Source organism: Netta rufina (genome assembly GCF_964035555.1).
Source record: "Netta rufina genome assembly, chromosome: 1".
NCBI lineage: Eukaryota > Metazoa > Chordata > Aves > Anseriformes > Anatidae > Netta > Netta rufina.
Window position 1 is genome coordinate 104,193,981 of NC_140123.1, and position 27,559 is coordinate 104,221,539.

Sequence of the window (27,559 nt, forward strand, 5' to 3'; positions counted from 1 at the left end):
AAGCATTTTAGAGTTTGAATCTACCGAAACCTCAATTTTTAATTTTCAGAAGACACATTATATCACTTCCCTCTCTAAAGAGCACATAGAATAAGCTGTAAAGTAGTTATATTTGAAACAAATCCTGCCATATTAACTGGGTACAGAGTTTAAGAACTCAAGAAATGAGGTGGTACGTTTTTCCCCTCACATTGCATTAATGCATGAAGTGCCAGGGACTGGTATCAGGAAACATACCATGGGGCATGCAGAACCACAGTTAAACTTCCTATTTATCCTGTATTAGAAGGTAGAAACTGGGCATAGAGGGAATCACCACCCAGTAAATACTGCTTATTAGGCAAGGAGAGATACCTTTTATGTGACTATACGCTGTCCATCATGCTGGCTCACTAAAATTTCAGTACTAGCTTGAGTTGTTTAGGCAACTACAGCTTTCATTAGTGTCTAAGAATGGTTCACTGGCAGGATTATATCTTTTGGGTTCCTCCATCTGCAGATATTTTTCCCATAGTAGCTAGAAAAGATGGATAGTTATGAAATGTACATGCAAACGAGCAACCATTTCTTCTTTTGAATGCTTGCTTACATATATACATTTTACTTTCATTATGCATAGTAGATTATTAGCATGTCTCCTATGTATTACTATCTAAACAAATCACAGAAGGAACTCAGGTGACCAATATGTTTAGGAAATAGCTCTCAATCACAGTTAGCAGCCCTCCATGTTTAAACTACAGGTGCTGCGTGAGGATCAGCGGACTTGGCTCTTTCCGTCAAGGGTACAACTAAATGCTTATATGTGTGCTGGATGTCATTTAATGTAAGAACACACTTGGAAACCACACCAAGGCTGACATACATTAGTCTACTCAGTCTCTGACCTCAGAGCACTTGTTTGGACATCAGATAGTTAGAAAAATATTAAGTTCATCTTTGTGTCTTGCTGCTTGTTGGTTGGAGGACATTTTAAAAGAAGACAGTGTAGTTCTTTGTCGTGGTCTTTGGTCAAAAACCTTGAGATGTTCATGTCTGAAAAAAAGGAAAGTTCCATTGAGATCCTTATGAGCTTAGCTCACACCCCTGCTCCCATAGTACTTAATACAAAGGAAATCCACGTATTAGAAAACATATGTGGAAAGAGGATTATGTCTGAAAAGGCAGGCTTATCAAGCCATCAAGCTAGCTCTCCTGACAAAAATATATTCACTATACCGTGAAAACCAACAATCTTTAATTAAAAGGCAGAACAGTTTATGGCTCTCTTCAGCCACACAGAAAGAAGTCTACGGTGTAACTGAACAGCAAAATCATGCTTCAGAGGAAGCTGCCTCACAAAGGATACTAATTTGATTGGAAAGATTAGTGCTTGTGACTTAACACCTATCATGAAATTGCTATAAAGTGGTTCAGTTACTTGAACATGAAAGGCTAAGAGAGACAATCAGAACAGGCCAAATAAAATGCTACTTCAAAACAAAATAGAGGAAAGTAGAAGATAGAGGGTAGGGTGTTAGAAATAAAGAAGCTTTCAGAAAATACTTACCAGTGGGAAGAAGAATACGAAATTCACTCCAGGCTTTTGGAGAAGACTTGAAAATTAGTAGTAAAGATCAGTTTTGGGTAATGGGGAAAAGAAAAACAAAATTATTCTTCCCTTAGACTGTTTTCATTTACTTTTCTTTTGTTTTATTGGTGAAAAAAAGTCACTGAACATGAACACCGTATCAGAAACCCTAATGCCTAAATACACAGAACAACAGAGTAAAAGCCAAAACATCTACATTGAAACAAAATAATGACAACCACTCTTAATTAGCACTGAATTCACTGCTCGAACACACACCAGCCTTGTTTGTTTTCCTTCCCTTGAAGCTGTCACACATGACCTTCAGTATTGAATGGAAAGCCATTTAATCAAATGCTCTTAAAGCCTTCTTTACAGTTATTTCATTTTAGCCTTGAGCTTGCAAAAAATGTTACTGGGCCATTTCTGTCTCTGAGCACAGGTCAAGCAAAGGTTTGAGAGACAAGAAAATAACATATATTGCTACTTCACCTGAAGTCAGAGGTGGTTTTTTTTTTTTTTTTTAATCAGTTAGGAAAGATACAAACCCAGTTCAGCAGATACAGGTTTACAGTGAAATCAGGAGATAAATGCTTTGCTGACAGAGGTAAAAATTTAAATAAATATTTACATATGAAACAAAAGTCTATACAAACAAACTCTTCCTGGGGCATTCTCTTTAACGGAGAAGGCACTCATCAGTGGTGAAGAACTGTTGCAGTAGAACAATGCTGACTACAGCAGCCACCTCTGTCTTTCATTTCTTTGCTCAGTTTTCACAGTGTTCCCACAGATTCCAAAGTATTAGAAGGACAAGTTTCACGCGTATCCTTCTCCAGCAGTTAGTTTAGATGCAGGAAGTTCTCTTCCAAAGATTATTGTGAAGAGAATCAGACATCGTGAAGAGATTCAATACTTGATTCAACAGCAGTCAGTCTTGCCTCCAGAGCCTTTAGTATGGTGTCTGCCTGTAAAGTAAACATGGAAAGATGCTTGGTTAGAAACAGAAATCAACATTACAAAAAACCACGCGTAGATGCCAGCATTCCATTTTCAGAGCCAATCTGATTATGCTGTGCTCCCAGCTATCCCCCAGCTGGGATCAGAACCTCTTTGTGTAGCAAAATACCACTCCTTACACAGGATCTCAATACAAAGTAAGAGCAAAAGCAGGAAGTCAGTTTAAACGCAAGACAATCCTATAGAAGAGACACGATTAAAAGCTAAATGAAAACGTGAAGTTTGGACTTGATGATCTTTCAAGGACCCAGGCTGGTCTATGAACTGCCAAAGTCAAGCTGTCTTTCTAATTACAGATAGATCTAAATCTAATCTAAAGCTGTATTTGATAAATAGAAAACACTAATTAATGTGAAAACTAGAAATGAAGTTACTGAAAGCCTTAGATAACAAAATAGCACAAAGTGATAGCATATGTTAAAACCCACAGAGTTGACCTGGATGAAGTTATAGGTTGCTCTGCAGAAACAATTTAAGGATATTAGCATTTCACAGTGTTGATGTACACAAAGAATGATGCTAGGCTAAGTCTTACCCTTTCTAGTGCTTCTTCCAAGGCAGCTCGACTTTCCAGAGTTAAAGGTTCTTCATCAGTAGCAGCCTGCTTTTCTGAAGATCCTAAAATGTAACTGATACGCTACAGTTTAGATCATGCACTTTTCACTCTGAAGGCAGAAGAATGAGCGTAAGATTCATCCACCATTCTCGATGATTACAAGATTACAGTTATTACACTAGCACAGTAGAATGATTCCAGCAACAACAACAACAAAATTTAGTCATCTTGCAAACAAACTGTTTGGTGGAATGAAAACAGTTTTAAGTTCAAATAGTAACGCTCAGATAAAAGGTAAGTGTGGGGACTGAATTCTGGATGTAGTTATCAAGGAACAATTTAGGACCAGTTTCAAGTGCTACAAATCAGATAAAACCAATATAACAGCAGACCTTCATTTTCCAGACACTTTTTGACTGTAAAACAGTTACACAGGAGTATAAATTAAGCCCCTGTGCTTGTGTTCTCTGCTGATGACACAAACCTCCAATAGTTTGGAGCCAGGCATATTGTGTATTACCTATGACTGCAGGTAGTCAGCAGACTGCAGGTATTAGCTACGACTGCAAGGTCTTTTTCTGTTGTCTAGGGTAGAGCACTTATGTACTCACTTCTGAGAAAGTGAGAAGGAACCCTGCTGTGTTGTTTACAGGAATTTTCAGAGGTGGTATGCAGTTTCTAATACTGGTGACCCTGATACTTTCCTTTTCTAGGACTTGTCTAACATTACACAGATGGTGCAGCTACAACTTCAGCGCCACGACGCTAGCAGCAGTAACACAAGGTGCAGAAACAGCTCTCTCTATGCATGCTGAGAACATTAACAGCAGCGTCCTTGAATATGACGCCCGGAGGGCGAGGTTTATCTTAGCGAGAAGAATCCTGCCTTTACCTTTCAATCGAGTCAATGTTGAAACAGAACAAATCCCTCTTGTAGTCCAGATGTTTCGGGGTGCACCTGTAGATGCTGCCGAGCGTCCTGGAGCAGCCGGAGCAGAACAACGTCTCAATCATGCTTTGAGAAAAAAAAAAAGAGCACGTAACATTTACACAGGAAGGAAAATAATGACAGAAAGCCACCTGTGCCCAACTTCATCCCAAACAGGGCTCATCCAGGGTGACTTGGGGCATTCAGGGCTTCTTCGCGCCCGCCCGCCGGCCCCGCGCCTCACCATCCGCACTCTCCGGGCCGCTTGGACAGCTTCTGCTCCTTGTCCACCGAGACGCTGGCGGAGGCACCTGCGGGGAGGCGGGGGGGGGGAGAGCTGACCAACGGCCGCTAACGGCCGCTAACGGCCGCTAACGGCCGCTCCGAGGGGCCGCTCCGGGCACTCACTGCGCAGCACGACGCAGCCCGTCTCCTCGTCGTTGGTCACCCAGCTGAGCGTGTCGCCCACGGGCCGCTTGCAGCCGGCGCACAGGAACACCATGGGCATCAGGTCCTCGTCGCCCTCCGCCTGCCCTGCCGGCGGCGCCATCTGCGGCCGCCTCCCCCCCCCCGCCGCCCCCACGGCCGGGTCCCGGCCGCCGCCCGCCTCCAGCAGCGAGAGCGACGAGTCCAGCTCCGCCATGCCCGCCTTCGAACTGCCCGCGCCGGAACTGGCCGTGACGCGCTTCCGCCCGCCCGCCGGAGCCAATCCCCTCCTTAGAGGGGCGGGAACTCTGCGCGTGGGCGCGCCTCATTTCCATAACCACGCCCATCCCGTTTTATGGCCACGCCCCTCGAGGGCACCTCCCCGTGGTGGCCCCGCCCCCTCCCCAGCCGCTGCCTGGGGGCAGCCCCAAAATGGCGGCCGGGGCTGTGGCTGTGAGGTGAGCCCCGTGTGGGGCGCGCCGGCCCCTGTGAGGGGCGCCTCGAATATTGCACCTAAGCACGCTGCTCACAGAAAGTCCCCCACACAACCTCTCCCCCGTAGCTCCCCAGGGTGCCTCGTTGGTTTCTCAGTCTCCACGACACCGTTGGCACGCGTCCATCCCATCGCCATGTCCCCGCCAGCCCCAGGCACGCTGAGGAACACCCTAACAGCCCTCCAGGGAGCCAGGGTCACGCCCGAAGGCGGCTGTCCCTCCTCTGTCATGCACCAACATTAATTTCTGCCAAGCACGGTCCGGCACCAAGGCAGTCCTTGAGCTGCCGGGTGATTTACACAGGCATTGCTTACGCAACCTCTTTCTGAGGGCGCTGAAGCACAATGAGGGACAAAAAAAAAAAAAAAAAAAAAAAGTATTTGGTTGGAGTACTGAGCTGGTTTAAAATGCACTCCCTCCCAACATGGCCAACAGGACCAACTCGTCGGAGTACTTTTGGTCCTATGAGTATTACTGGGATTACATAGACCCAATCCCAGTGGATGGAAGGAAGCTGAAGGTTAATAAATGTAAGTAACGCTGACTGGCAAGTGCTGATCCTGCACAGCGGGCACAATGTGGCAGAGCTTGTCACACTGACTTGGTTTTGCTTCTTTGTAAGAGAGAGTTATGTGTACGTGGTCTGTATGGACGGGTGTCTGCGCACCCAGCTGCCTTACCTGCGCTGTGCCCTAACAGCACTAACTGCTAGCAATGCTGCTCTTTGCTTTGCCTCACAGTGCTTCAAACTCTAAGGCTGCTTCTATTAACTCTTATTTAGAAGGACAGATATTTTTCTTAACCATTTGCTAAGTATAAACCTTACACTGTGCAAATCTGTAGTGTGGGGTGCGAGCTACCTGCTTGCTGCTCCCAGAAAAGTCAACTACATCAGCACAGGTTTTTTTGTAAGACTATCCTGTTTTGTCTTGGGACGTATGGCTTACATTACAACTGATAAATATTTAAAACCTTGGTAAAGGAAGATGTTTGTGTTTCCACTAGCCAGGAACAACAAGCTGAAAATATATTCTATTGTTTTTCCTCCCGTGATTTACTGCTACTGAATTGTAAGCAGTAATATACATTATCATCAAAACACTTGTTGCCATGAAAGCTGATTCTGCTGGGTTTAGGAGTTTATTTTCAAAGTGCCTAATGTGACATAATATTCTCTGAATTCAGCTGGGGACAGCTAATTCAATTTCACACTTGGTTTTGCACAATGGCATAGCAATGTATTTTTGATATTATTTAAGTCAATCTTTTCTAATGTAACTGCATTGGTTTGGGTTTACTAAAATAAAATCAGTTGTGTCGTGAGGGATTAACTGAAATGGGTATAGCTGGATGGATTGATGAAGATCAGAGGCGACCATATAGGCATGTTTGAGCCGCTAAGGCTATGGGCAGCACTCTCCTGGGATTCCCATCAAGTCTCTCCCTGTGGTTGTATCCTTGTCTGAGTAATACAGCTGTGGGCTTTACTGGTCCCTATTCAGTTAGCTGAAGACAACTGCAACTAAATGGGTATGGGAGTCACTGCCTCTAGAAAAGCTTTTTTGCCTGCTCTGAGGAGCCTAGCATTATTGCCTCCAACTTTTGGTACCAAGAGCAACGTACCTTAAATAAGGTGACGTAAATACCCACAGCCTTCTGTATATAAAATCCTGCTCCAGAATACTGTAGAGCAACATTTGGTGCTGCTGGGAACAGGCAGGTTATGAGCAGCTTTATACCACTTTTCTAATTCTCTTAATTTTAAAGTTATGGCAGATAATTGCCCCCACGTTCTTCCAGGGAACCTCTGAAACACCAAGTTTAGCAGGCTGTAAGTCCCCTGTATGTGGCTGGACTAGCAGAATTCAGGAATCTCAACTTTTTTTTTTTTTTTTTTTTTTTTTTTCCCCCTCATTAATAGCATCTTTTTAACATTTGGAATCCCTGATATATAAGAGAGGTGGAGGTGGAGTTTGTGTTGCAGCATTTCCCTCCATGGTCATTTGTAGGATATTACTCTTTACCCAGCTGCTTGTTTTCTTGAAACTTGTGGAAGTTTTGCTTCTGTTAGAAGACGCTCCCCCTCTGTTAAATTTAATTGAAATGCATTGATAGTTTCACAGAGGAAATCACCACATACCTATTTAAGTGCTTGCGACTGATCTCATAAGCCTTATTTCAATTAAAAACAAAACAACAAGAACCAAACAGAGTAAACCTTTCTCTTACTGATTTTTTTCATTTGTTCTCTCACCCTGAAGACACAGAGAAGTCTGACACCTGTCAGGTCTTTTTGTATTCTGAGGAGGTGACTTATGTGACCAGACTGTGTGTTTACACATCCAATCTGCTCCTTCAGCATCTTCAGCTCATTGACTGAATAACAAAGGAGTGGAGGCCTCCCAGATATAAAATTTCCTACAAGTTCCTACAGCTGGTGGTTGAATAATGGAGGAAGAACACTGTGAATGAAGACCTCTACTGACCAAAAAGCTGCAGGCAGAGATCGTGCCCTGTTAGGCACCAAAGAAATCGCCCTTAGGCTCAGCATTGAGAAACAAGTCTGCAGGAAACCAGGCTTCCGTATTTCAGCTGCCCATCTCCCAGGCAAAGAAGAGAAAGAAAGAGGAAATAGCAAGGTGTGGGATATACTATTTTTCCCCTCTGCAGGCTAATGTTAAGGCAATTGGTGTCCCCTGGGGCGGCTGCTTATGTAAGGTATTTCTAGGCAGCATGCCAAAATGGAGCTCTGCTCCGTGATTTGTGTCTTTAAAAAGCCCACGTTGGCTGTATCAATTTCTAAATTCCAAAAGTTGGGTTTGGTTTCCTGATAGGCAGGGAAGTTAAATTGATGGTTTGGGGGTTTTGTGCTTCTTATAAAAACAGACATTTTTCCATGTCAGCCGTCCAGGAGGAATGGACATACTGCGTCATCTTAGTACTTTTATTCTTCCTTCTCCAAATACCACTGGGACAGCAAGCTATAATAATTTTGCAGCTGGTTAGTTTCTTCCTTGCTTTGAGGAAAAGGGCTAGTCAAGCAATGAAGATACTTTGTAGGTTTTCCCATCTTTACAAAATCTTTATGTTCATATATTTTCAAAAGCTGCTGTTGGGATTATCATCGTCATATGCTTGGAACTCTGTAAACAAACTAGATTCAGCAAATCCTTGCCCGTTGTGCTGAAGACAAAATGAGATAATTTCTCTTTAGATAGGGCCATAAACATTCCAAGTTTGGCAAAATGTGTGATATCTCCAATATTAAAATATCTACTGGATATTCCAGAGGGCCTCTGGTGATCGACTGCAATGGGACTTGAGCACTTGTTTAGGTGCATTGCAGAATCCACCCAAATAAATTACACGTTTGTCATAACCCTTGGGATGGAATGATAACTCCCCAATTCAATCTTGCCCTATATATATATATATATATATATAAATAAAATTTATTTATTTATTTAATATAAAACAGAGACCTGAATCTCTGCACTTTCTTTCCTCTGTTATGTGGCCTGTCCCAGAAGCATGGTGAGAATGTGTTTGTCTCATGAAAATGAGCCTAAATCCAGCTATAAAGACTTGGTCTTGCTTTCTGTTAATAGCATTGTGTACTTCTATCCATTTTGTATAAAAATAATAAAAAGCTTAATTGGCCCATGAACTAATAGGATATTTAAAACAAATACACACCCATACAAACGGTGACTGTAAAAGTTAGCACTCGGAGAGCATTTTATAGATTGTTAAAATATGTTATCCCAGTTCAGAAAAATCCTAATTGAAAGGCTTTAAAAACAGTCGGGAAGTTTCTGTTTATCCCTCTTGAGTTCAAATTTCCCATGAGATCTGAAACAAATTCGATTAGCTTCAGTGAATTCCATGGATCATACTAAAACTTCTCTTAAAAGGTGAAACTCAAATAGCTGCGATATAGAGGGCTATAAATTCCAACTCTGCACTTCTGTCCGCTTGGCTTTGAGCACTTAAATACTGAGCTTTTCAAAATATTTCTAGATCATGAGCTTTTTGGTTTTGGTTTAGTCTTTTTAAACACAAGTCAATAATTTTCCCCTGAGGAGCTGAGACTGGCCAGTAGCACCCAGTCACTGAGTCCCTTCATTTTTGGAAGAGTAGGACAGAATATTGGCCCTCACATCCTAATTTACCTTCCTCTGAATTAAAGCTCAGTAAAACTTCATTTAAGAGGGGAAGAATGAAATAAGCCGATGCTCCAGAAGTCATTTTGCACATTCTCATTTCTCAGTATCCCAGCCAAAACTGAACTCTCTGATAAGAGTTCCGCTGGGTCAGCTCTAGTTTAAGGTTTAAAGGAGCTGGAATAACTCCCCCTAATCTCTTGGTGGCTCTGATGACAACACGTTCTGAACTTTTTCACAAAGAAACACCTAATCAAACATACTGGACCTGTTTCAAAGAACATGAATGTTTTTTGTCCTTTGAGATAGAAGATTTATTTTATCCTGGTCAATATTTGTCTCTGGAGTCAATGACCCTTCTTTTTCACCTCAGTCGAAGTGGGTAGCCAGTGATGAATTCAGGGCATTTCTCGGCTTGTGCCCTGCCCAACTCACAACCTTTCCAAGGCTTTAACTGGGAAGTTCACCACTGCACTGATCCCAGGAAGGAGCATGTTGAACCAGTGACCAAAGGTGCTACTGGGGCAGGAGCAGATTCATCCCATCTAATAGCAAGCCTGTAACTGAGGCAGTAATTTCAGCAGCACTGCAGCCTTAATTCATTAAGGACCAGCTCCCAAAATTGCTTCTGAGACCCATTAGTGCTATTTTTTTCCTTTCACTAATTTAAAAAACAAACAAAATCAAGTTTTCATCTGAGTCAGAGATAACAGCAGTGGCAGGGCCTTAGGTTGGTTTAAACCAATTCTGAACACGTACTGCAGTGCTAGGAATCCACTTACTGGTTCCTTACAGAAATCAATCCTGGTAAAGTAGGCTTCATTTTGAACAATTTCATGATGATGACAGAAGCATTACATCTGGGCAGGGGACAATCCACAGTCTCTTCCACTGGACTGTTGTTTTAGGAGGGTCACGAGTGCTTTTCAACATGCTTTCCTATGTGAAAGTCCAGCATTTCCTAGTAGAAAATATTTTCAAAGCTAGAATTCCCTCCCTAAAAGCATCCTCTTAAGGGTCATGTGTATTACCTTTTCACCTGAGGGCAGGATGTGGCTGTGCACTGAGCAGTAGCAGCTCAGTCTTGAGTACAGCACTGTGGTTTTGTAAAAGGAACTGTAATTCCCTACAAACAGCCAAAATGGAAAAACATCCTAAGTACTCAGGATTACCTTTCAAAAATATGCATAGTCCTAGTCACCATCACACTTACTCCATTTTTTCCAGCCTTTCCCCAGCCCTGGTCATATACTGTCACAATAAATTGCCAGGAGGCTCTTAAGACTTTTAGCAAATTGGCACTCGCATTCCCCTCTCTCGGGGGCTTAATTAAGTTGAATTAGTTCCATGACACACATGATCATAAACTATACGCTATAAACTATACAGATCATAAACTATATTGCTGCATTTCGCATTTGCTGTGTTACCAGTAACAGAATTACTGTATTGTGTTCACAGATTCTATTGTCATAGCCTTTTGGGTTGGACTTGCTGCCTTTGTGATGTTTCTTTTCCTTATTTTGCTGTATATGTCCCGCTCTGGATCAAGTCCAGTAAAGTAAGTACAATCAGAAGTGAAGTAAGTATAGCTAAGCGTGATCAAACTATCTGCATGAACCATTCATTCACTGCTTTGAATGATCCAGCAATTACATTCAACATTTATAATTGCACACCGAGATGACACTTGTGATGTTGTGATTTGGTTTGAGTGCCTCTCAACCCACTGCTAGTCACTGTTGGTATTAATCACCTGGATAAAAATAGGAATTCGTAACTGTTGGGGTTTGCTGATGAGAGAAAGATGGGGGAAGAGGAAAGCACAGGGACGGGCAGAGAGGCCTGGTCTACCTGGTGTGTTGGCAAACACACGTTTTACTTATGCCAGCTATCAAGGCTGTGTATTATAAACGTGTCTGCTTTACACACAGAATGAGGGAGTACCCCACGTAAAGCACACCCAGGAAGGAAGTGGGAATAATGATGGTAAAGTAGGTGGACATGAGCTCCCAACGCAATCCTGTAAGACTTGATTAAGAGAAAATTTACCAGTGAGATCACAAAAGTAATAATCCTACGTGTGGCATTGTTTAGACCATTCCAAGAATGCCGTACGTGTTTTAGAATGCACTCTTTAAAGGGGGTTTTAAAGAAATTGGGAAGAATTGGGGAAAAAAATGAGATCCAGAAAATACATCCTATGGTGAGAGAAATATACTCAAATCAATTAGTTACTCAAGGAGCAGCGGCTCAAGGATGCTGGTTATGAACTATCCGTTTCTATCTTTAGAACAGCTTTTAGTGCCTAAGAGCCCGATGATAACAATCAAAGGGTAAAGTGTGGTCAAGTATTAAAATGCAATGGCTGGAAGCTGCTGCTGCTGCTCAAGCTCGCCTGTTCCGCATGTTTTATCTGAGGGCAGTGATTCACTGGAACAATTTAGAGTGGTACATTAAGTTGGTTGTGATTAATTCTTTTTTTGCTTGATGACTTAATGTCTAAAAAACACGCAGTTGTATTCATCCCAAAATTACTGTGAGGAGTCAATGGGCTAATGCTCTATGCCCTGTTGTGCAGAAGCGTCTTTCCTGCCTGAAATAAGTGAGTAGCTCACTCCCTAAATACTTTAAAGTTCTTGGAATTTAAATTAACTCTGTGAAAATACTGATGTATAGCTCTCTGAAGATCTAAGCTTATTTTCTATTCTTTTCTTGTTTGGCAAATCCTGCCAATAGACAGACAGTGCTTTCCTTCCCAAAGGGGGCCCACATCTGAACTGCAGTCCTTCAGCATAGTAAGCCCTGGGTAAAACTACAAACACACTTAGTCAGAGGCAATATTAATCATTTGGAAGTGTAGTTGTGAAATGACTTGAAGCACCTGCCAACCACGAGCACGTAGTATTCACAATACCAGTCAGCTTAGGAGTGAAATAACATGGTTCAGCTGGGTTTTCTCTTGGGCCAGAATCTCCTGGAATTAGCCTCAGGCCATTTCCCTGCAATTAATGCTTACATTCTGTTACTCTTACCTTGGTAACTTAATTGAAATTTCAGTAGAAGTACTATTCACCACTAGGGAGACAGAGATGGGTCAAAGCTAGTGAGTAGCCTCGTAAAGGATGATGATGATTTTCAGGCTCAGAGTGTGTGCAGTACATGTAGCTCTGTAGAAGGGCATCTAGATTTACAGGGAGATCCCAGATGGGCATGTTAGTGTCAGCCAGACTTTTTTACAGCTGGGCTTGACAAAACAAGGAAATATCCACCAGTGGCAGATAGGTGGAATAGCTAACCTGTTTTAGTAGAGTGTTTCCACCCAAAGCCTCCGTGGCTGAAAAGAGACACCGAGTAAAACCCCCACTGGACAGGTGTGTCCCCAGTTCTCTAAAGGATTACAGACCCTGCCCTGTGAAGAACCAGGTAGGGGCTGCTCGGGTACCTGTAGGGGATGCAGACACAGTGCCCACGGATGTGCAGCACCCACGTGCTGAGTGGGAAGGTAGTTGTAACGCTGCCTGTCAACCTGAACTTTGTCTAAGGACAGGTTTCTGTTTGCAGCTTTCTACATTTGGTTTGCTTTGTTTGCTGCTGGGTTTTCTGGCAAACACGTTTTATGCAAACAGGGATGCATTTGCCCACTGCTCCTCCTAATCTGATCAGGACACAGAAAATTCAGCTCAGCAAATTAGGCAGAGGTTCAAGATTAGGTCACAAACAAGCAGAGGGAAGCAAGGGTATAATATAGCAGTAAAAAAAAAAAAAAAAAAAAAAAGGAACACTAATAGTCTAATTTATTGGCACCCTAAGGCCTCTGGCATGCTCACAAAAGGTAACAGCAACAATAAAAAAGGCAACTTGCCCAAATAAACCACAAAGCAGGAGGCAAGCTAATAATACAAGAAACACATGGAAATGGACATAAAATTACACGGTAACAGAGGCCTGTTCCCATTAATCTGCTGTTACTGAAAAAAGTGGCAGAAGACTGTACGCATGAATATCTCAGTGTGTTTAGATTTTTTTTAGAAGTATCTTTTTAAAAATCACTTCTATGTTATGCTACTGAATTAAATGCTGGGCTTACAAATATCCGTCTTCATCCCCAATATGTTCAGTCTCGCCCACTGAAAGCTGTTGTGACCAAGGAGGTTTTTGTGGAAGGCCTAGGAATCATTAATGGAAAGCAGTATTGGATGAGGTTTGCTTAGGGGTTTAAAGCATCCTGTCTTATCAGTTTTCTATGCTTAAAATATACTGGGAAAAAAAAATAAAAATTAAACCCTCCAAATTTGCTCTTTTGGATTGAGTTCCATTTGTTTTCTAACCACCTGCTCCAATTACTCTTCTCTTCATTTCAGCAATAAAACATAGTAAAAATTCTTCCTGTTAGCTTCCACCATCCTCCTCTTTCTTCTTCTTTTTCTGTAATCCATTCATTATCATTGGCATGACTATCAACTATATTCAGCACGGCTATCTCCTTACTCTTTTGCCATGATAATCGTGACACCTTCACCTAACAAATGTACATGTGCGTCACTGGTCAAGGCTGGGGAACTTTTACCTTCACAGTTTCTGTGTTCATCCGTCTCTCTGTCAAACCCAGGGGCACATAGGACGTTATGTTCTGTTTCAGCTTGCTCAATTGCTTGGTGAAACAAGCATGCTTTCACATCTGAACATTTATAGGAGCATATCTTCTTGCTTTCACTTGTCCCCAGTTGACCGTCAAGCAAACCCCTACTGCCATTGGTCAACTGTCTTTATCGTCAGCTGGATCTCTGTGGGGTCCCTGAGGATTACATTTTGGCCTTGTACGACATGCAGTGATCATCTCTCTTCTACCAGTGTGTACGCCGATGTCTTAATATGTTGGCAAGGCCATGACATCTGCCACAGGATAGTCTGCTGACTTCTAGCTGCATACCCATACAGAAAAGAAGTCAAAGTGTCTTCCGAAAGCCGTATGCAATGACTAGATCTACTTATTCCACAGCATAATCCTGAGATGCTGAGAGGTCCCGGACCCAACGCTGTGGTCTGATTGCACCACGCTCTTCTCCGCAACACAGAATGGTTTGGTGCCAAGTCCGATGAGCAAGCTCAAGGGAGGGGCGAGGGTTGATCCTTGCAAGACAGCTGCAAGAAAGAATCCATGTCCTAGTCCCTTTTGTCACTGCTATGCCATCCCTACAAAAAGAAAGAAAAAATGGTTTGGGACCAATTATTTCAAATCCATTAGCATGCCAAGGCAGTTACCACACTGTTGTAATCAAGAGCCAGCACTAACATTTACATAAACTGTATTTCTTACAATCCAAAATGATATATCCAAGTGACATATATATATTTCTGTTCTTATGAATATTTAGTGATATAGAAAATAGGGTTAGTGGCTGGAAACATCTGACTGGAGGCTTGAACGTGATGCAGATAACACAACTTCCTTGTCCTCTCGGGGAAAACCTGTGTTCCCACTGCTGGATGTGCATCCCTGACGGCCTGACTGAGGCTTCTGTGGACATCCAAAGTCTTCAGACAACCACTTGCCTCACAGACAGTGTAATAGGGGAGGAAAAAAATGAAGATCTGCATATCTGATCCCTTATCAACACTTCTTGCTGTCATGGTAGCCTCAGAAGGGGAATCTGCCAAGTGGTTCTGGACTGCTTGGCAGCATGAGCCTTGTGGACTCTTGCAATAAGAAACCTGACTCAGTGTTTTGATATTTTTCCCCCTAACTAAGACCAACTTTTACCTGATATTGCTGAGGCATACAGTAACATAGCTTCGGGATCCCTCTTGCCAGACAGAGATGTGTGACTTGGCTTTAAAACGCTTGTTCTGCAGCCAGCTATTGTCTCAGTTTGCAGGTGAGGGCTTCCTTCACGGACAGACAGATACCACTGCTTTGGTGGACAGACTGTACAATGTCCGTGTGCTCTTTCAATTCTCTGCTCCATCCAGATCAATTGCAACAGCTGCTTCATTCCTGGAACTGGGGAACTAATTTGGATATTTGGCAGCTCAGGGATTTTGATCTGTAGGACAGAAAAAAAAAAAAAAAAATCTGTGGTAATATCCTAGATCTCATATGAGGGCAGATAATTTTCCTTTTTTTTTTTTTTTATTTATATATATATCTTCAAGATTGAAATATGCGTTAGTGAACAACATACCCACTGTGTCTCTCTTACAATAACAAGAAGTACCTATTCCTGTACACAAAGGCAGTCAATCTGATACTCAGGGTGCCAGATTATATTCCTCCTGCTGACAATAAGAAGTGTCATAGCTCTACTTGGCCATGCCACCTTGTCTTTGGGGAGACGAAGTTCTTAATAATACCATAGTAAGAAGATCATTATGAGAGGTACTTCTCTGATAAAGCAGGTCATGCTCTGCTCCTGTTCTCTGTTTTCTTCAGCCCTCTCTCTCCTGTATTTAGGACAGCTAAATTCTTAAAGCTGGCTTCCCATATGCAGTGTTCCTGGGGATCTATCCCAAATTCTCCCTGGTACAGTTTCTCAAACAGCAGATAATAAGTTTTCCTCAAGGCTCTGGTTTCAAGGGATGAAGCTGTCTTTCACACCTCCATCGTTAGGAGAATTTTCTCTTTTCATGCTGACAGACCCAGATCCTTTTCATGTGAGAAGTAGTCAGACCCAGAGGAGCACAGGCTGTTAAAATGGTTAGCTGTGAACTGTCAAAGCTGGTTACAGGACTTCAGTCATCAGAACTCAAATTACAGGGTCTTCACAGAACAGCATTCCCGCTGCTGCCATCAAAGGCTGACCACCTGGAGCACGCTCCGTACCTCTTGGCAGGCATTGTGGCTCTGTCTGATGTGACACTGGTACAGTGGTGCTGAGGTTGCTCAGGGAGAACTAATCTCCAAGTGAAAAATAAGTCTGGGGTTTTGGTTAGCACCAGCCAGAGTCTGCATGTGCGTGTGAACTCACAGACAGGAAGAGAGATTGCTTACGAGTGATCAGGGTCCTTCCAAAAACCACATGCATGATCACTGCAGATAGACCAAACTATACTAAATATATGAAAATTTAGAATTATAGTATAATCTACTACAGGTTTTCAAAGATCAAGTCTGTCTCTGGAAGTCCATAAATACAGAATATTGACTCTACATTTTTTTCCTTACTATCTCTAGCTTTTCTGTGCTGTCACAATTTATTGTTTTTAAGGAGAGCCATTTTTGAAAAACCTGCAGTTCTCAATGAAGATTATTACTGCCAGGATTGAGGCTTTAAAATTAATTTTGTTTGAATAGATCCATCTTTCCTGGCTGTCCAGTCTGTACTATGACTCTTTGCTCTTCCTCGTATTGTTGTATCTTGATGTGCAGCTTTCTTTCAGAGTGATTTTACACATGCTTCCAGATCACTGATGAAAATGCCGAGATGCACCAGGTGCCTATGGAGCCCAGCCTGGAACATCCACAGTCAGTGATCATTCTCCAGTTACTCTTTGAGAAGACTAGCTCACTTAACACCTGTTTAATGGGTTTGAGGCATACTTATTTTTAAAGAAATCAATACAGAATATTACTTCAAATGCCTTGCTGCAGTTCAGATAGCTCACATACATGCAACTAACTTTATCTTCCAAATGGGATTCCCCTAAAGAAATGAAATCAGCCATGTTTCACTGTCCTTATCTTTCTATAAAACCACACTGTTGGGAATTACTTTTTTTTGTCCCTTGGAATACTTGTTCAGTTGTACTTTATCTTAGTTTTAATTCCATGATTTTTTCATTTTGTCTGGGGCTGAGGTCAGTTACATTGGCTTGTAGTGACCTGGCTTGACCAGTTCACTCCCTTTGGGTACTGGGACACCAGGGCCCTTCCATCACATTTCATCTCATCACATTTCTTCACTGTTCCAAGGGTGGTTAAAGATTAACAAGAGCCAGCCAGAGCTCTCCTCAGACAGTTTGCAGATCTCTGGGAGGCAAGTTCTCCCGCTGATTTAAGAATATGGATAGCTAGCTGATGATGTTCAGCTGCTTAATGGACTGGAAAGAAAGCATCCCACTTTGGTAAGAGTATTTTTGTCTTGCTTCTGTCAGACAGAGAGAAGAGAGATCTCTTGAATATGCCTGCATCACATCAAAGCAAACTCCAAGTCCGCCTGCCTCCATCCCATGGTGGGCGTATTACTGAGACTTTGGGGTTTTGTTTTATTTATTTTTGTAATTACCGTTAAGCAAGATCCCTGCTGAATTAGTTTTGTCAGGAACAGATATTTGAAGCTTTCATAAGTAATTAATATAAATTCGAAGTTACAAAGTTTATATTTTCCTTCCTCAATATTATTCAAAATAATTATTTCCCATACAATTATTTTCCCAATTTTGTTACTTCTGTGTAACCACTGAAACAAACGTAGCTTTTAGTCAAAGATCCCCTCTTTTTTTTTTGTCTTTTAATCTGTGGCACCAGGACATTAATAAGACTTTTCAAAAAATTTTCCATTTTCACTTAACTTTTGGGTTACATTTTTCTTCCCAATGTAATTTTCCTCCTCACCTTTGAAGCCCTAAGAATGTAGTACTAGTTGGGACCATCTTGTGTTTAGCCATACAGAATGAAATTTACTGCTTTTAGCCCAAAGCTATCTGCCATTTATTTTTTAAGGGCGATGTTTGGGAAGCTGCTGGGAAGAGGAGACAGGGTATGCTCAGCTGTTCTCATATCATCATCCCCTACACCCCACCACTAACTTGATTTTTCTGGCAGAACCATAAATCTTTGCCATGTTATTTGTACGCTGAAAATTTCATGCTACCCTTGTCCTACCTTCTTTTCCTTGCTCAGATCCCCACCCCTCCTTAAACTGCCTTTTCCCAGTGCTATTGCCAGGGAACCTCTCCCAGACATCACACATCCCTCTTGCTGTTGCCCCCAGTGTAAGTGGCTCTGTCTCTTGTACTCTCACTCGATTTACACATCAGTCCTAACCCCCTTCCCTTCCAGAACCAGCTGTGAGAGGTCCCTTCACTCTTGCTACAGAACAAGTCACAGCAAAGTTTCTGGTTTCCTCTTTAAAAATCCAGCTAAAGAACTGGATCAAGGGCTTAAGGGCTGGACTGAAGGTCCAATGTTGAGTGAGGGAGTTCACCAAATGTGACTCACAGCTCACCATTTTGCTGTTGGTCACACTCTATTTGCAGGTAAGGACATAATTCTGATGGTGGATAAAGAGGGCTGAAGTCCAGAAGCAACTCTCATGCTGGATTCAATGTCTTTTGAGTTGGGAGAACCATCATCTTTATTTTTAAAACATTAATAATGTACTTGCTTATGAAATTGCTGCTACCTTCCAAACTGTGTTCCCTGATAACAGTATATTTTTTTTTCTTTCCACATTACAGACAGGTGATTGTAGGGAACCAGGTAGAAGAAAGCAGTTCCAACAGTGAACAGCCTCACTGTGATGACCTCAGCAGCCCATACATGGATGAGGTTGCTCCTGGAACACCTAACTAACTCCCTCTCAGATGAAATTGGCATTCATGGAAGTACCTCAGTCTGAAATAAAACTGGAATGGGTTAAACAAAAACAGCTGGACAGTTCTCCTGACTCTAGAGAAGATTATATCCTTAGGCTGCAGCTGGATTAGTTCAGGAAAAGAAGAAAAAAAAAAAAATGTCTTTCAACAAAGACTGAAACTGATGCCTAAAAGGAAGCACTAACCACTGTATTGGAGCACTGTTGCTGCAGTTGCCTGATTAGAAGAGCATTTTAGATTCTGATGACTGCAAAATCTCTCTCACTTAAGTAAAGATTCAAAATCATCTTTCAATTACGAGGTGCAATGGGTGTGCTGCCTGCTGCGTGATTCTCATTAACACCCATTTGGCTGAGAGCAGATTTGCTCCTCCAGCAGAAAGCACGTAGCAGTTACACCCCATGTCCTGCAAAGAGTTCTGCTTTGCTTACCTGAGCGCACGCAGAGCCCTCTTATCCTCAGGGGTGTCTCTGCAGCATCAGTCTTCACTCGGTTTTCTTGCTGTGAAAGAAACTACCAACACATTGATCAGGCAGCACAACATTGTTTATAGCCACAATGACACAAGTCATCTATTTCTGGCTCTGTCCTCAGCTCGCAGTCTCATCAATTGCATCTTAGAGACATCTCCACTTGGCCAGCCTCTGAAAAATAAGCAGTAACGTCAAGTGCAACATCAACAATAAAACTTTGCTTATGGAAGGGTTACATCTTGCTCTACTGTCTTAAAGCTCAGCAGTTCCCTCAAGGATATAATATGCTTTGTATTTATTTTCCTATTGCAAAATTATATATATTTGGGTTAGATGAAAATTATTAAAACACTGGTTAGCTAGAACAGCCTTTAAAAAGCTATTGGCAGCATTCATTATCTCAAGTGGTTGTGTCTTCCTGAATAAACTCATTAGCTTTAGCAGTTGCCCAGAAATAGTTTTGCTGCTAATAGCCAGTCCCCTTTTGCTTTCTCTTGGAATGGCAGGTGACAAAGAAACTGAACAGTCTCGAAATGGTATCTTAGGGCTACAGCAAGCACGGTGCCGCGATTGCAGAGTCGGGCTGTGGAAGGCAGGAAGGGCTGGAGTGGGTAAAAGACCCCACAGCGAGCTGCTGGGCTGAGGACCGCACACAATTCATTCAAAACCTGAGGAAAAACTTAGAAATTTCACCTCGCCAAGCAGGCAGCCACAACTCCTCCAGTGAAGCACTGCCAGAGCGGCCGCATGCTGCGCAGGGAGCGCGGGCTGCGATGTTACCAGGGAGCGGGTGGGCTGGGCTGTGGTAAAAAAAGCCTCAAACGCAAGAGACAGACCAAACCACCAGGCATGTATTTGTGCTGAGTGTTGTTTTCCTTAAAAAAAAAAAAAAAAAAAAACTCAAATTTTTTAAATCTCTGAGGTAAACACTTCTGCAGTTTACTTTTTGAGCAAACCAACTACTACTTTGGTTAGGCGTGGAATCCTATCAAGGCCTCAAGTCTACCAGGTCACGAACAAGTGGAGGAAACAAGGGGAGACTGCAGGAACTGAAGACATTACATGGACAGAGATGTGTCAGAGAGACGAAGTTTTCCATTAATCAGCTCAGATGGCCTTCCCCACCTCTCAGATATGCTTATCTCTTGCTGCTTCACACAGGACACACAAATGACAGTGGTGGTGAAAGCCAGACTACCTTCTGTTTAGCAAAAAAGTTCCCCTTGCCTTAAAGGGGGGGAGAATTTCTCCCTGGTCAGCACCTGTCCCACTGCAAGTCGTGTCTACCTTGTGTCTACAATCACACCAGGAGGCTGAAGAAGACCTCACCATCTCAACCCATTTTCCTCCTCAGGGATGCATCTGCCCTGACCTAGAAATCCTCTCCAGCAGCAGGACTGGCTCCATTGGCTCCATCCTCCTCCTCGCTGACTTGTGACAGACCCCACACCTGCTTCTCAAGAGCCTCCTTTCCACAGATGGCTTCCAAGGGGATTTCTGAAACGTCCTGATGCTCCCATTCGTAACGAGGAGCATTCTTGCAGTAGGCACACTGAAACACGTATGTGGTATGTAACCACAGAAAAGGGTGTTAGTGCTTTTGTTTTGTTTTCTTTTTGTTTTCCTATAAAATTATCTGGAAACGTTCACAATGGCTTAGGAATTAAAAGATTATGATTACTGCCTTTTTTTTTTTTTTTAAATACAAGATAAAATAAGCAAAATGCAAGCTTATTTTACATGTCTAACTCGGAAGGAGGGGAGAGAAATGCATTTCTTGCAGTGACATTTCCATACACACCCATTTCAAGGCCCTTTCAGTGCTCTGCTGTTCCCAGTTAGTGCTTTTATTTCCCCTTCCCCCAGACTCCTCAGTTAACAGAGGCCTTCCCTCTGTAGCCTGCAGCATCCTCACCCTCTTGAGAATGCTGCAGCCATCAGCCAACAAGGCATGACCCAAATCACCTCATGTCGCAGGTTCAAATAGTTGACGACCATAAAAATCCTACCCCAAAATGCACTGCCCCCCCTCCAAGACATGATACAAGCAACTGAGCCCGGTTGCTCACAGTACCTGAAGCCCTCCCAGCACATCAGATGTCTCCTCACCTGCACGCCAGCACTGAGGGGCTGAGGTCCACTCAAACCTGAGGAGCCCCACCTGCACTCAAACCTGCAGTTACCTTCTGTACATACCTCGTACCTCAGGAAGCAACGTGTCTTTAGGGTTGTTGCCTTCACCAACTTCTTGTCAACTTTGAGGAAAAGGCTTAAGAGGCCTGTCCTCATGGTGATTTCTGTGAGGGCAGGCCGCTGGGCCCACTGCAGGGCATGCTTCTCATCACAAGGACATCGAAGCAAATAACTTGCACTAAGCTGTAGGAACTCCTTGTTTTAAAACACAGGCCCATACATGGGGCAAGCTTTCCACTTCTGAATCCTCTCTACAATTTATTTTATTGAAGCATATTTTTTTTAAATGACTCACCGTGTAATTTATTATAATGAATTTTGAGCATGTTGGCAGTAATTCACACACACAAATCATTCAACTGCTAACCATCTGCTTTTTTAAAGATATTTGACCGTTATTTCCTGAAGGACTCCGTAATAATCTTTTAATTGCTACATTACTACAACACATCGAAGCTCAAAGAAGCAGTGAGAGACTAATTCGTTTCTAAAAGTTCCCACATGCAGAGCAGCACTGTCTTTACTAAGAAGCAGGTATGAGATATACATTTTTGACATGAGGCTGGCAGCTTTAAATTGCCAGCTTATTTACATTATTTTTGCTTCCAAACCAACCGTTAAAAAAAAAAAAAAAGTGTATGAAGAATACTCTTCTCCAACCTTGAACATTTTGATAATAGCAATATTGGGGATACTAACAAAATGCTAAAAGCCAGGGAAATACCACGGTGTGCAAATTGCTGTTTAACCAGAAGTAATTCAGCGTGCCCGTTTGCATGTGATGCACCTATTTCCAGAAACAGATCTCAACTCACAAATTGCTCTTCCACGTGGGTGAGCTTCAACAAATGAATTCTGCTCTGGCCAGTAACACAGTTGCACAAGTTTTTGTAAAGCAAACAGGGCGTGGGAAAGGGTATTACAAGGCACAGAGGTGCACTCTGCAAAACAGCCTGGGCTTGCAACTTGTGGAAGACTGTAACAAAGTGGGTGTTGCACTCAGGGTTTGGGTTTTGTTCACTTGGAAGGGTCTACAAGTACATCTACTCCTGGTCAGTAACACATTAGATACTGTGATGGGTTGACTCTGGACTACAGGCAGCTCCCACCCAGCTGCTCTCCCGCTCCCCCTCCTCAACAGGACGGGAGAAAACAGGATGGAAAAGCTAAGGTCATAATTAAGACAGGGAGATTGCTTACCAGTTGCCATCAGAGGCAAAACAGACTTGACAGGGGGAAAATTCATTTTATTTATTGCCAATAGATTTGGGCAGTGACTGAATTTGTCTAGTCCCATGTGAAAACACATTTCTGCATTGCAGTCTTTACATTGGTTGAATGGTTCTATCTCATTTCTTAAATTCTCTCAAACAAGTCATACTATAAACCATTGCTAGATGTCTCTCAAGACAGCTGAAAACTCTTTCCCTGCATGTCATGAGTGCTTTCAGTTACAGGCAGATGAGATGGCAAGACAGCTTTCCATTTAGCTCCAGTTCTAGCCACTTATTTCATATTTTGGCACTTGCAAATCCTTTGGTTTCATTCATCTCTTCATTTTGTTTTTTAAATTAAGTAGAAAACACCTTTTCATTGCAAAGAAAATTTCTTGATGCCACACTCTAGGGATTCTGTATCAATATTATGTCACACTTTAGCCTCTAATGGGCTTGCAGCATTTTCAAGATGTATTTTGCTATTTTTAAACCAAGCCTTCAAACAGATATTATGGCTTATTTAAGAGAAAATATTTACATGCAGAAGCAATCCTCATTATTTGCATCTCACGTTCTTTTATTCTTTGAAAAAAGCACATTATATAAATAACACAAGGAGTGTGCATTTCTGATTTTTTTCTCTAGTACAGAATTTGTACAAAGCACCTAGGCACAGCAGGTTTTCACGAGTCAATTTAATAAATCCTGTTTTACACTTCAAAGGCTCAACTTCAGACCCTGCGTGTTTGCATACCTGGAATGGTTTATTATCTGCCCTCAAGGCCACGTTCAAGAAATATGTATCGGATTTCACAGAGAATTTCCAATAAAAAACATGTATTATCAATCAGCAGCAAGTCATTGGAGTTTTAGTTCTCTCTCTCAGCTTTTCAGAGTGGAGAGAAGAGAGGTCTTCATTGCAAGTTCCAGCAGTGGTGATGGTCAGGACTTTTTTTTTTAAATAAAAAAATATGTATATATATTTAAAAAAAAAAAAAACACACACACAAAAAAAAACCAGAAAACCGAGAGAAAAAACGCTTTCAAAAGGAATTGAAAAAATATAAGAATCCTACACCATCATGATGCCAGTGTTCAGCATCTTGTCTTTGTACCGGTTTTATCATCTTGTACCATGAAGGAAGCTGGGTTCTTCAAAAAAATAGTAAATCATCACGGCTAAACTCCTGAATACTTGTTTGCACTTATACTTGACTGTGGTGAAGTACTGCAGTCCTTTTCCCCATCTGACATTGGAGAGAGGATGGAGACTGAAATAGAGTCCAGAGGCAACACATTCATCAGCCCTTTTTGGTTCTTCAGAAAGTTAAAAGTGGTGTAAATGACATTCAGTACCCTTACGGTTGAAGAAAAAGGAAAATTACGGCTTTAATGTTCCACTGAGAGATGATGAATACAAGTCTTCCCCCCTGAGTTTGCACACAGTAATAAAATATTGATCTTATGACAAAGTAAGTTAGATTTGTATGAGGAACAGTTCAGAAGGGTTTCATGGCTCACAGCAATGATGACAGAGCATATAACATTAAAGACTAAGTGTCAGTTCACTGAATTAATGCCCCAATGTAGCCGAGTAAAGGGTTTTGCAAAGAGGCACAATAGTTTCTTCTCCTTGTTTATGAGTTTCCATGTCATCATCGTTTAATTCGTCATCTGTATTACTGCAGATCAATTTGACATGGGTTATTAACATATCTGGCTCCTGTGCTCCAAGCCATATGTCCCCAATGTAAACAGAAGTCAGGAATACACAAACAGCTGTGGAAGAAAAATTAGAGAAAAATCAGAACAGATATGCTTATATTTCCACATTCACAATACCAAAATAACCCACTTTACCTCCAGAACTATGTTTTACTAACCCTTTCCTAGATGGAAAATGTGGGTTTTTTGCTCACAGAAAGCCAATGATCCTTCCCATAGTGAGGAAATAAAGTGGTTTCTTGTTAGCACACCCTTCTGACAGTTTTAAATGAAAAGCTTTGAAATTTGACCTGTGTCTTTCTCTATCAAATAGGAACACTGAGCAGTACACGGATCATAACCCACCTGGACTTATTTGTTGCAGACTATTTTATCCCTTGGAGTTGTGTGTTATACACCTCACCGAACTCCATTATAATCCTAGAAAGGAAAGTTTCTTCCAGGGAGTATGACTACTGTACTACCAGAAATCCCTACAGTACAGCCACGCTCTGTGCTACCAACCCACATGGCCACACCACCAGAGATAAAAATCTTCACTTTGTTGAGTGATGAGCACCAACAGACACAGGCAAACTTCAGTTCTGTTGACTAAAAAACCCCATGGAACTACCATTAGCCCCTCTGCCTTGTAATGCAAGTGGAAAAGAAAAGACAAGTTACCTTTCTTGTTCACCTCCTCTTCCGTCATCGCTGACAGGCACAACGTTTTCACAAGCTCATGAAAGCTGTTGTTAGTCAGGCCCTGAGCATCCATGAGGTGAAGCATGATTGAACTGAACAAACAGAGCTCTTCCAAGTGTCCAGCTGTCCCACTGCTGGCCTCACAGATCCGGGTGTAAAACTTGAAGATGTTGTTTCTCAGCGTCTCGTCCCCGAGCACCTCCTGCACTACCCCTGGGTGTGGCAGGACGCAATTCTGCAGCCACCGCAGAGTTAGCAAAACATTTTTCATATTGAGACTGTGCTCAACCATCGACTTTACGAGCCATTTAGTTACTATGGAAGTGGTCGCACAGTTAAGATTGACTGCTTCATCTGCAAGGTCACCAGATTTGAGGGGCTCCTCTGGATGTTTGTTAAGCATTGCCGGGAAAGCAGGCTCCCAGTGGGCAAATATGGCATTCAGATCATCTCTGCATTTCTCCAGCTCAGAGACTTTTAGCTCCTCAGCAGTGTCATCTTCTCTTTCCGTCTCTTTCTTTTTCCGAGCGTGATGATGTCCTTGAGACGAGGCTTGGGATTTGTTCTTTTCTTTAATATTTTATGTAAGAAAAACAACATCAAAACAGACATCAGGTCCTCCAAAGGACTTTGTACAAAATTATTCAGTACAGACGGCATCGTGTGTTGTTTCAGTTGCTAAAAGGATAAGTAGTAGCCTCATTAACAACCTAACTGAGCCTGTGCAATTCAGAGGAAACGGACTACAGGCAGCTCCCAGTAACTCCCAGGCTGAAACACCTCTCTCAACTGGATTGCCTAACTTGGACACAGACAATAATGAGGCCCTGGCTCAAAGCAAAGCGATGGCAGGTATTTCAGAGGTCCATGAGATGCAGTTTTGCCAGCAAGGCTACATTATTTATACCAGGTCATGAGAAATCCTCAAACAGCTGTTCTTTGTGCTAGTGGAGTCACAGCGCATGCCAGCCCACAGAAGGTGATAGCAGCAGTTACGCTGCTTTTTAATAACACAGGCTGAAGGAGCAAAGCCTCCAACACAGCTGCATCCCGGCTGAGTGTGGCTGATAAAGTACTGTCAACCATGGGCTTGTAAATTTTTCCCATCCCAAATGTGCTAGATCTGCAACTAAGTTCTATTTTAAAGCTCTTTCCCTTTTTAAAACTGAATTGCTTTAAGGCTTCCAGAATTGTGTTAAAGTTAGAAATCACTAGAATAAAGACCTGAAAATTGGCTTTCCATTTCCATTCCTCCTCCCCCGAGCTGTAACTGATTGACAAAAGTTATTAATACTTTCTGTGAAGTGTGCCTAACTTTCATGGTTAGTGTATAGAGAAGCAATGTTGTTGGGGTTGCTTAAATATTTTTAGTACTTACTAAGCAATTCTTTGATTTGGTATTTCTGAGCGAGAGTCTGCACATCATCCTGGAGCTGCAGGTCTTTCTCAATGACACTCCACTTATGCAACAGCAGCAAAATGTCTTTGTTTGAGAGAACACTGTCGTTCACAGTGAAGCGACTCATCTCCTTGAAGGCCTCAGCAACTGTAGCACGATATCCCAGCACGGAACTGAATGTAGTCAAAAACTGAGCCAGTTTGGATAGATCTAAATTAGTCCTATAAAAATAAAAACAAACAAAACTGCCATGTAGTTTTCTGAATGCTAATTAATAAAATGCAGTGAGTATGGGTTTTTCCTCCTCACAGTCCCCTCCTACAGTTTTCTCCTGCAGTTCTCCACACACATACTTTTGTTTCTCAGGATGCCAGTAATAATTAATTTTGTTCCCACAGGATCTCCACTAGTGTCTGGCAGAACAGATCATGCAACATAGCCTTTGCTCTCCTACTTGTAAAAACTAAAGGCATGTGGCACACAATAATGAGGCCAGAGGTCCTGGAGCTTCACCTACACTTCTTTATTTTGCATGTATTTTCTAAATTTTGAGGAAATAAAAACAAACATGGATTTCCTAGGCTATGGGAATACTTGTCTGCATGAAGAGCTGCAGGTGTTATTACGAACACAAACAGAACTGGTCATCTATCCATTTCCTTACAACTCTCCCTGCTGCAGCTGCTGTGCATTGGCAGCTAAGTTCACTAAATCTGGAGAGAAGAGACTGACCCCTTCTTAACATCATCATGTAAAACTCTGCACGATTTCTCCTTGTACAATTTGCAGGCACAGTTCAGAAACTGAAGGGGAGAAAAAGCATTAAACTATCCGGAGATCAAGAAATTCTTCAAGACTTAATAAATTTCAAACTGGACAGGGGATGACAAGCAAATTGATTAAAAATATAAACAAAACAAACAAAAAACTCACCTAATGTGTTTGACTAATGTTATCAAAATGTACAGAAATTCATTTACAAGCTGAATAGGAAGAAACTTCCTCTTCTCCTGGGATTTTTTCTTGCTTTCTCTATTGCCTCCTACATTTGTGAGCCACAGAGTATGTATTAAGGAAATGATTTTATTTAGCAGCTTGTTTTCCAGAAATCTGAAACAAAGAAAAAAACAAATATCCATTAGGAAGACAGATCCAGGGGGAAAAATAGACAAGG

At 42.1% G+C, this 27,559-nt stretch overlaps 3 protein-coding genes across 3 annotated transcripts in view; 1 reads left to right on the forward strand and 2 right to left on the reverse strand.

Moving 5' to 3' along the window:
* Positions 1 to 2,382: 2,382 nt before the first annotated feature.
* MIS18A (MIS18 kinetochore protein A) lies at positions 2,383 to 4,717 on the reverse strand (the record flags this gene model as incomplete). The annotated part of the gene is made up of 5 exons (XM_084290498.1): positions 2,383 to 2,538; positions 3,126 to 3,219; positions 4,039 to 4,161; positions 4,319 to 4,385; positions 4,483 to 4,717. 5 exons carry the CDS (start codon positions 4,715 to 4,717, stop codon positions 2,461 to 2,463), a joined length of 597 nt encoding a protein of 198 aa, XP_084146624.1. The 3' UTR covers positions 2,383 to 2,460.
* A 506-nt stretch (positions 4,718 to 5,223) lies between these two features.
* Positions 5,224 to 20,814, forward strand: MRAP (melanocortin 2 receptor accessory protein). The gene is made up of 3 exons (XM_084291801.1): positions 5,224 to 5,524; positions 10,619 to 10,718; positions 18,557 to 20,814. Exons 1-3 carry the CDS (start codon positions 5,419 to 5,421, stop codon positions 18,669 to 18,671), a joined length of 321 nt encoding a protein of 106 aa, XP_084147927.1. The 5' UTR covers positions 5,224 to 5,418; the 3' UTR covers positions 18,672 to 20,814.
* Positions 20,815 to 23,149: 2,335 nt separating this feature from the next.
* The window catches only part of URB1 (URB1 ribosome biogenesis homolog), a gene marked incomplete at its 5' end in the record, with an annotated part of 45,703 nt that continues 41,293 nt past the window's right edge, over positions 23,150 to 27,559 (reverse strand). The window contains 4 exons of the mRNA XM_084306329.1: positions 23,150 to 24,356; positions 24,966 to 25,556; positions 26,365 to 26,606; positions 27,319 to 27,495. Coding sequence (XP_084162455.1) covers positions 24,151 to 24,356; positions 24,966 to 25,556; positions 26,365 to 26,606; positions 27,319 to 27,495 — 1,216 coding nt within the window. The 3' untranslated portion in view covers positions 23,150 to 24,150. The remainder of the gene's footprint in view (positions 24,357 to 24,965; positions 25,557 to 26,364; positions 26,607 to 27,318; positions 27,496 to 27,559) is intronic.

Excerpts from the sequence above, each read along its gene's own strand:
- MRAP (XM_084291801.1), top strand. The coding sequence starts at position 5,419 with ATGGCCAACAGGACCAACTCGTCGGAGTACTTTTGGTCCTATGAGTAT. Across the intron at positions 5,525-10,618 it reads GAAGCTGAAGGTTAATAAAT|ATTCTATTGTCATAGCCTTT; the intron begins GTAAGTAACGCT and ends TTGTGTTCACAG. Across the intron at positions 10,719-18,556 it reads TCTGGATCAAGTCCAGTAAA|ACAGGTGATTGTAGGGAACC; the intron begins GTAAGTACAATC and ends TCCACATTACAG.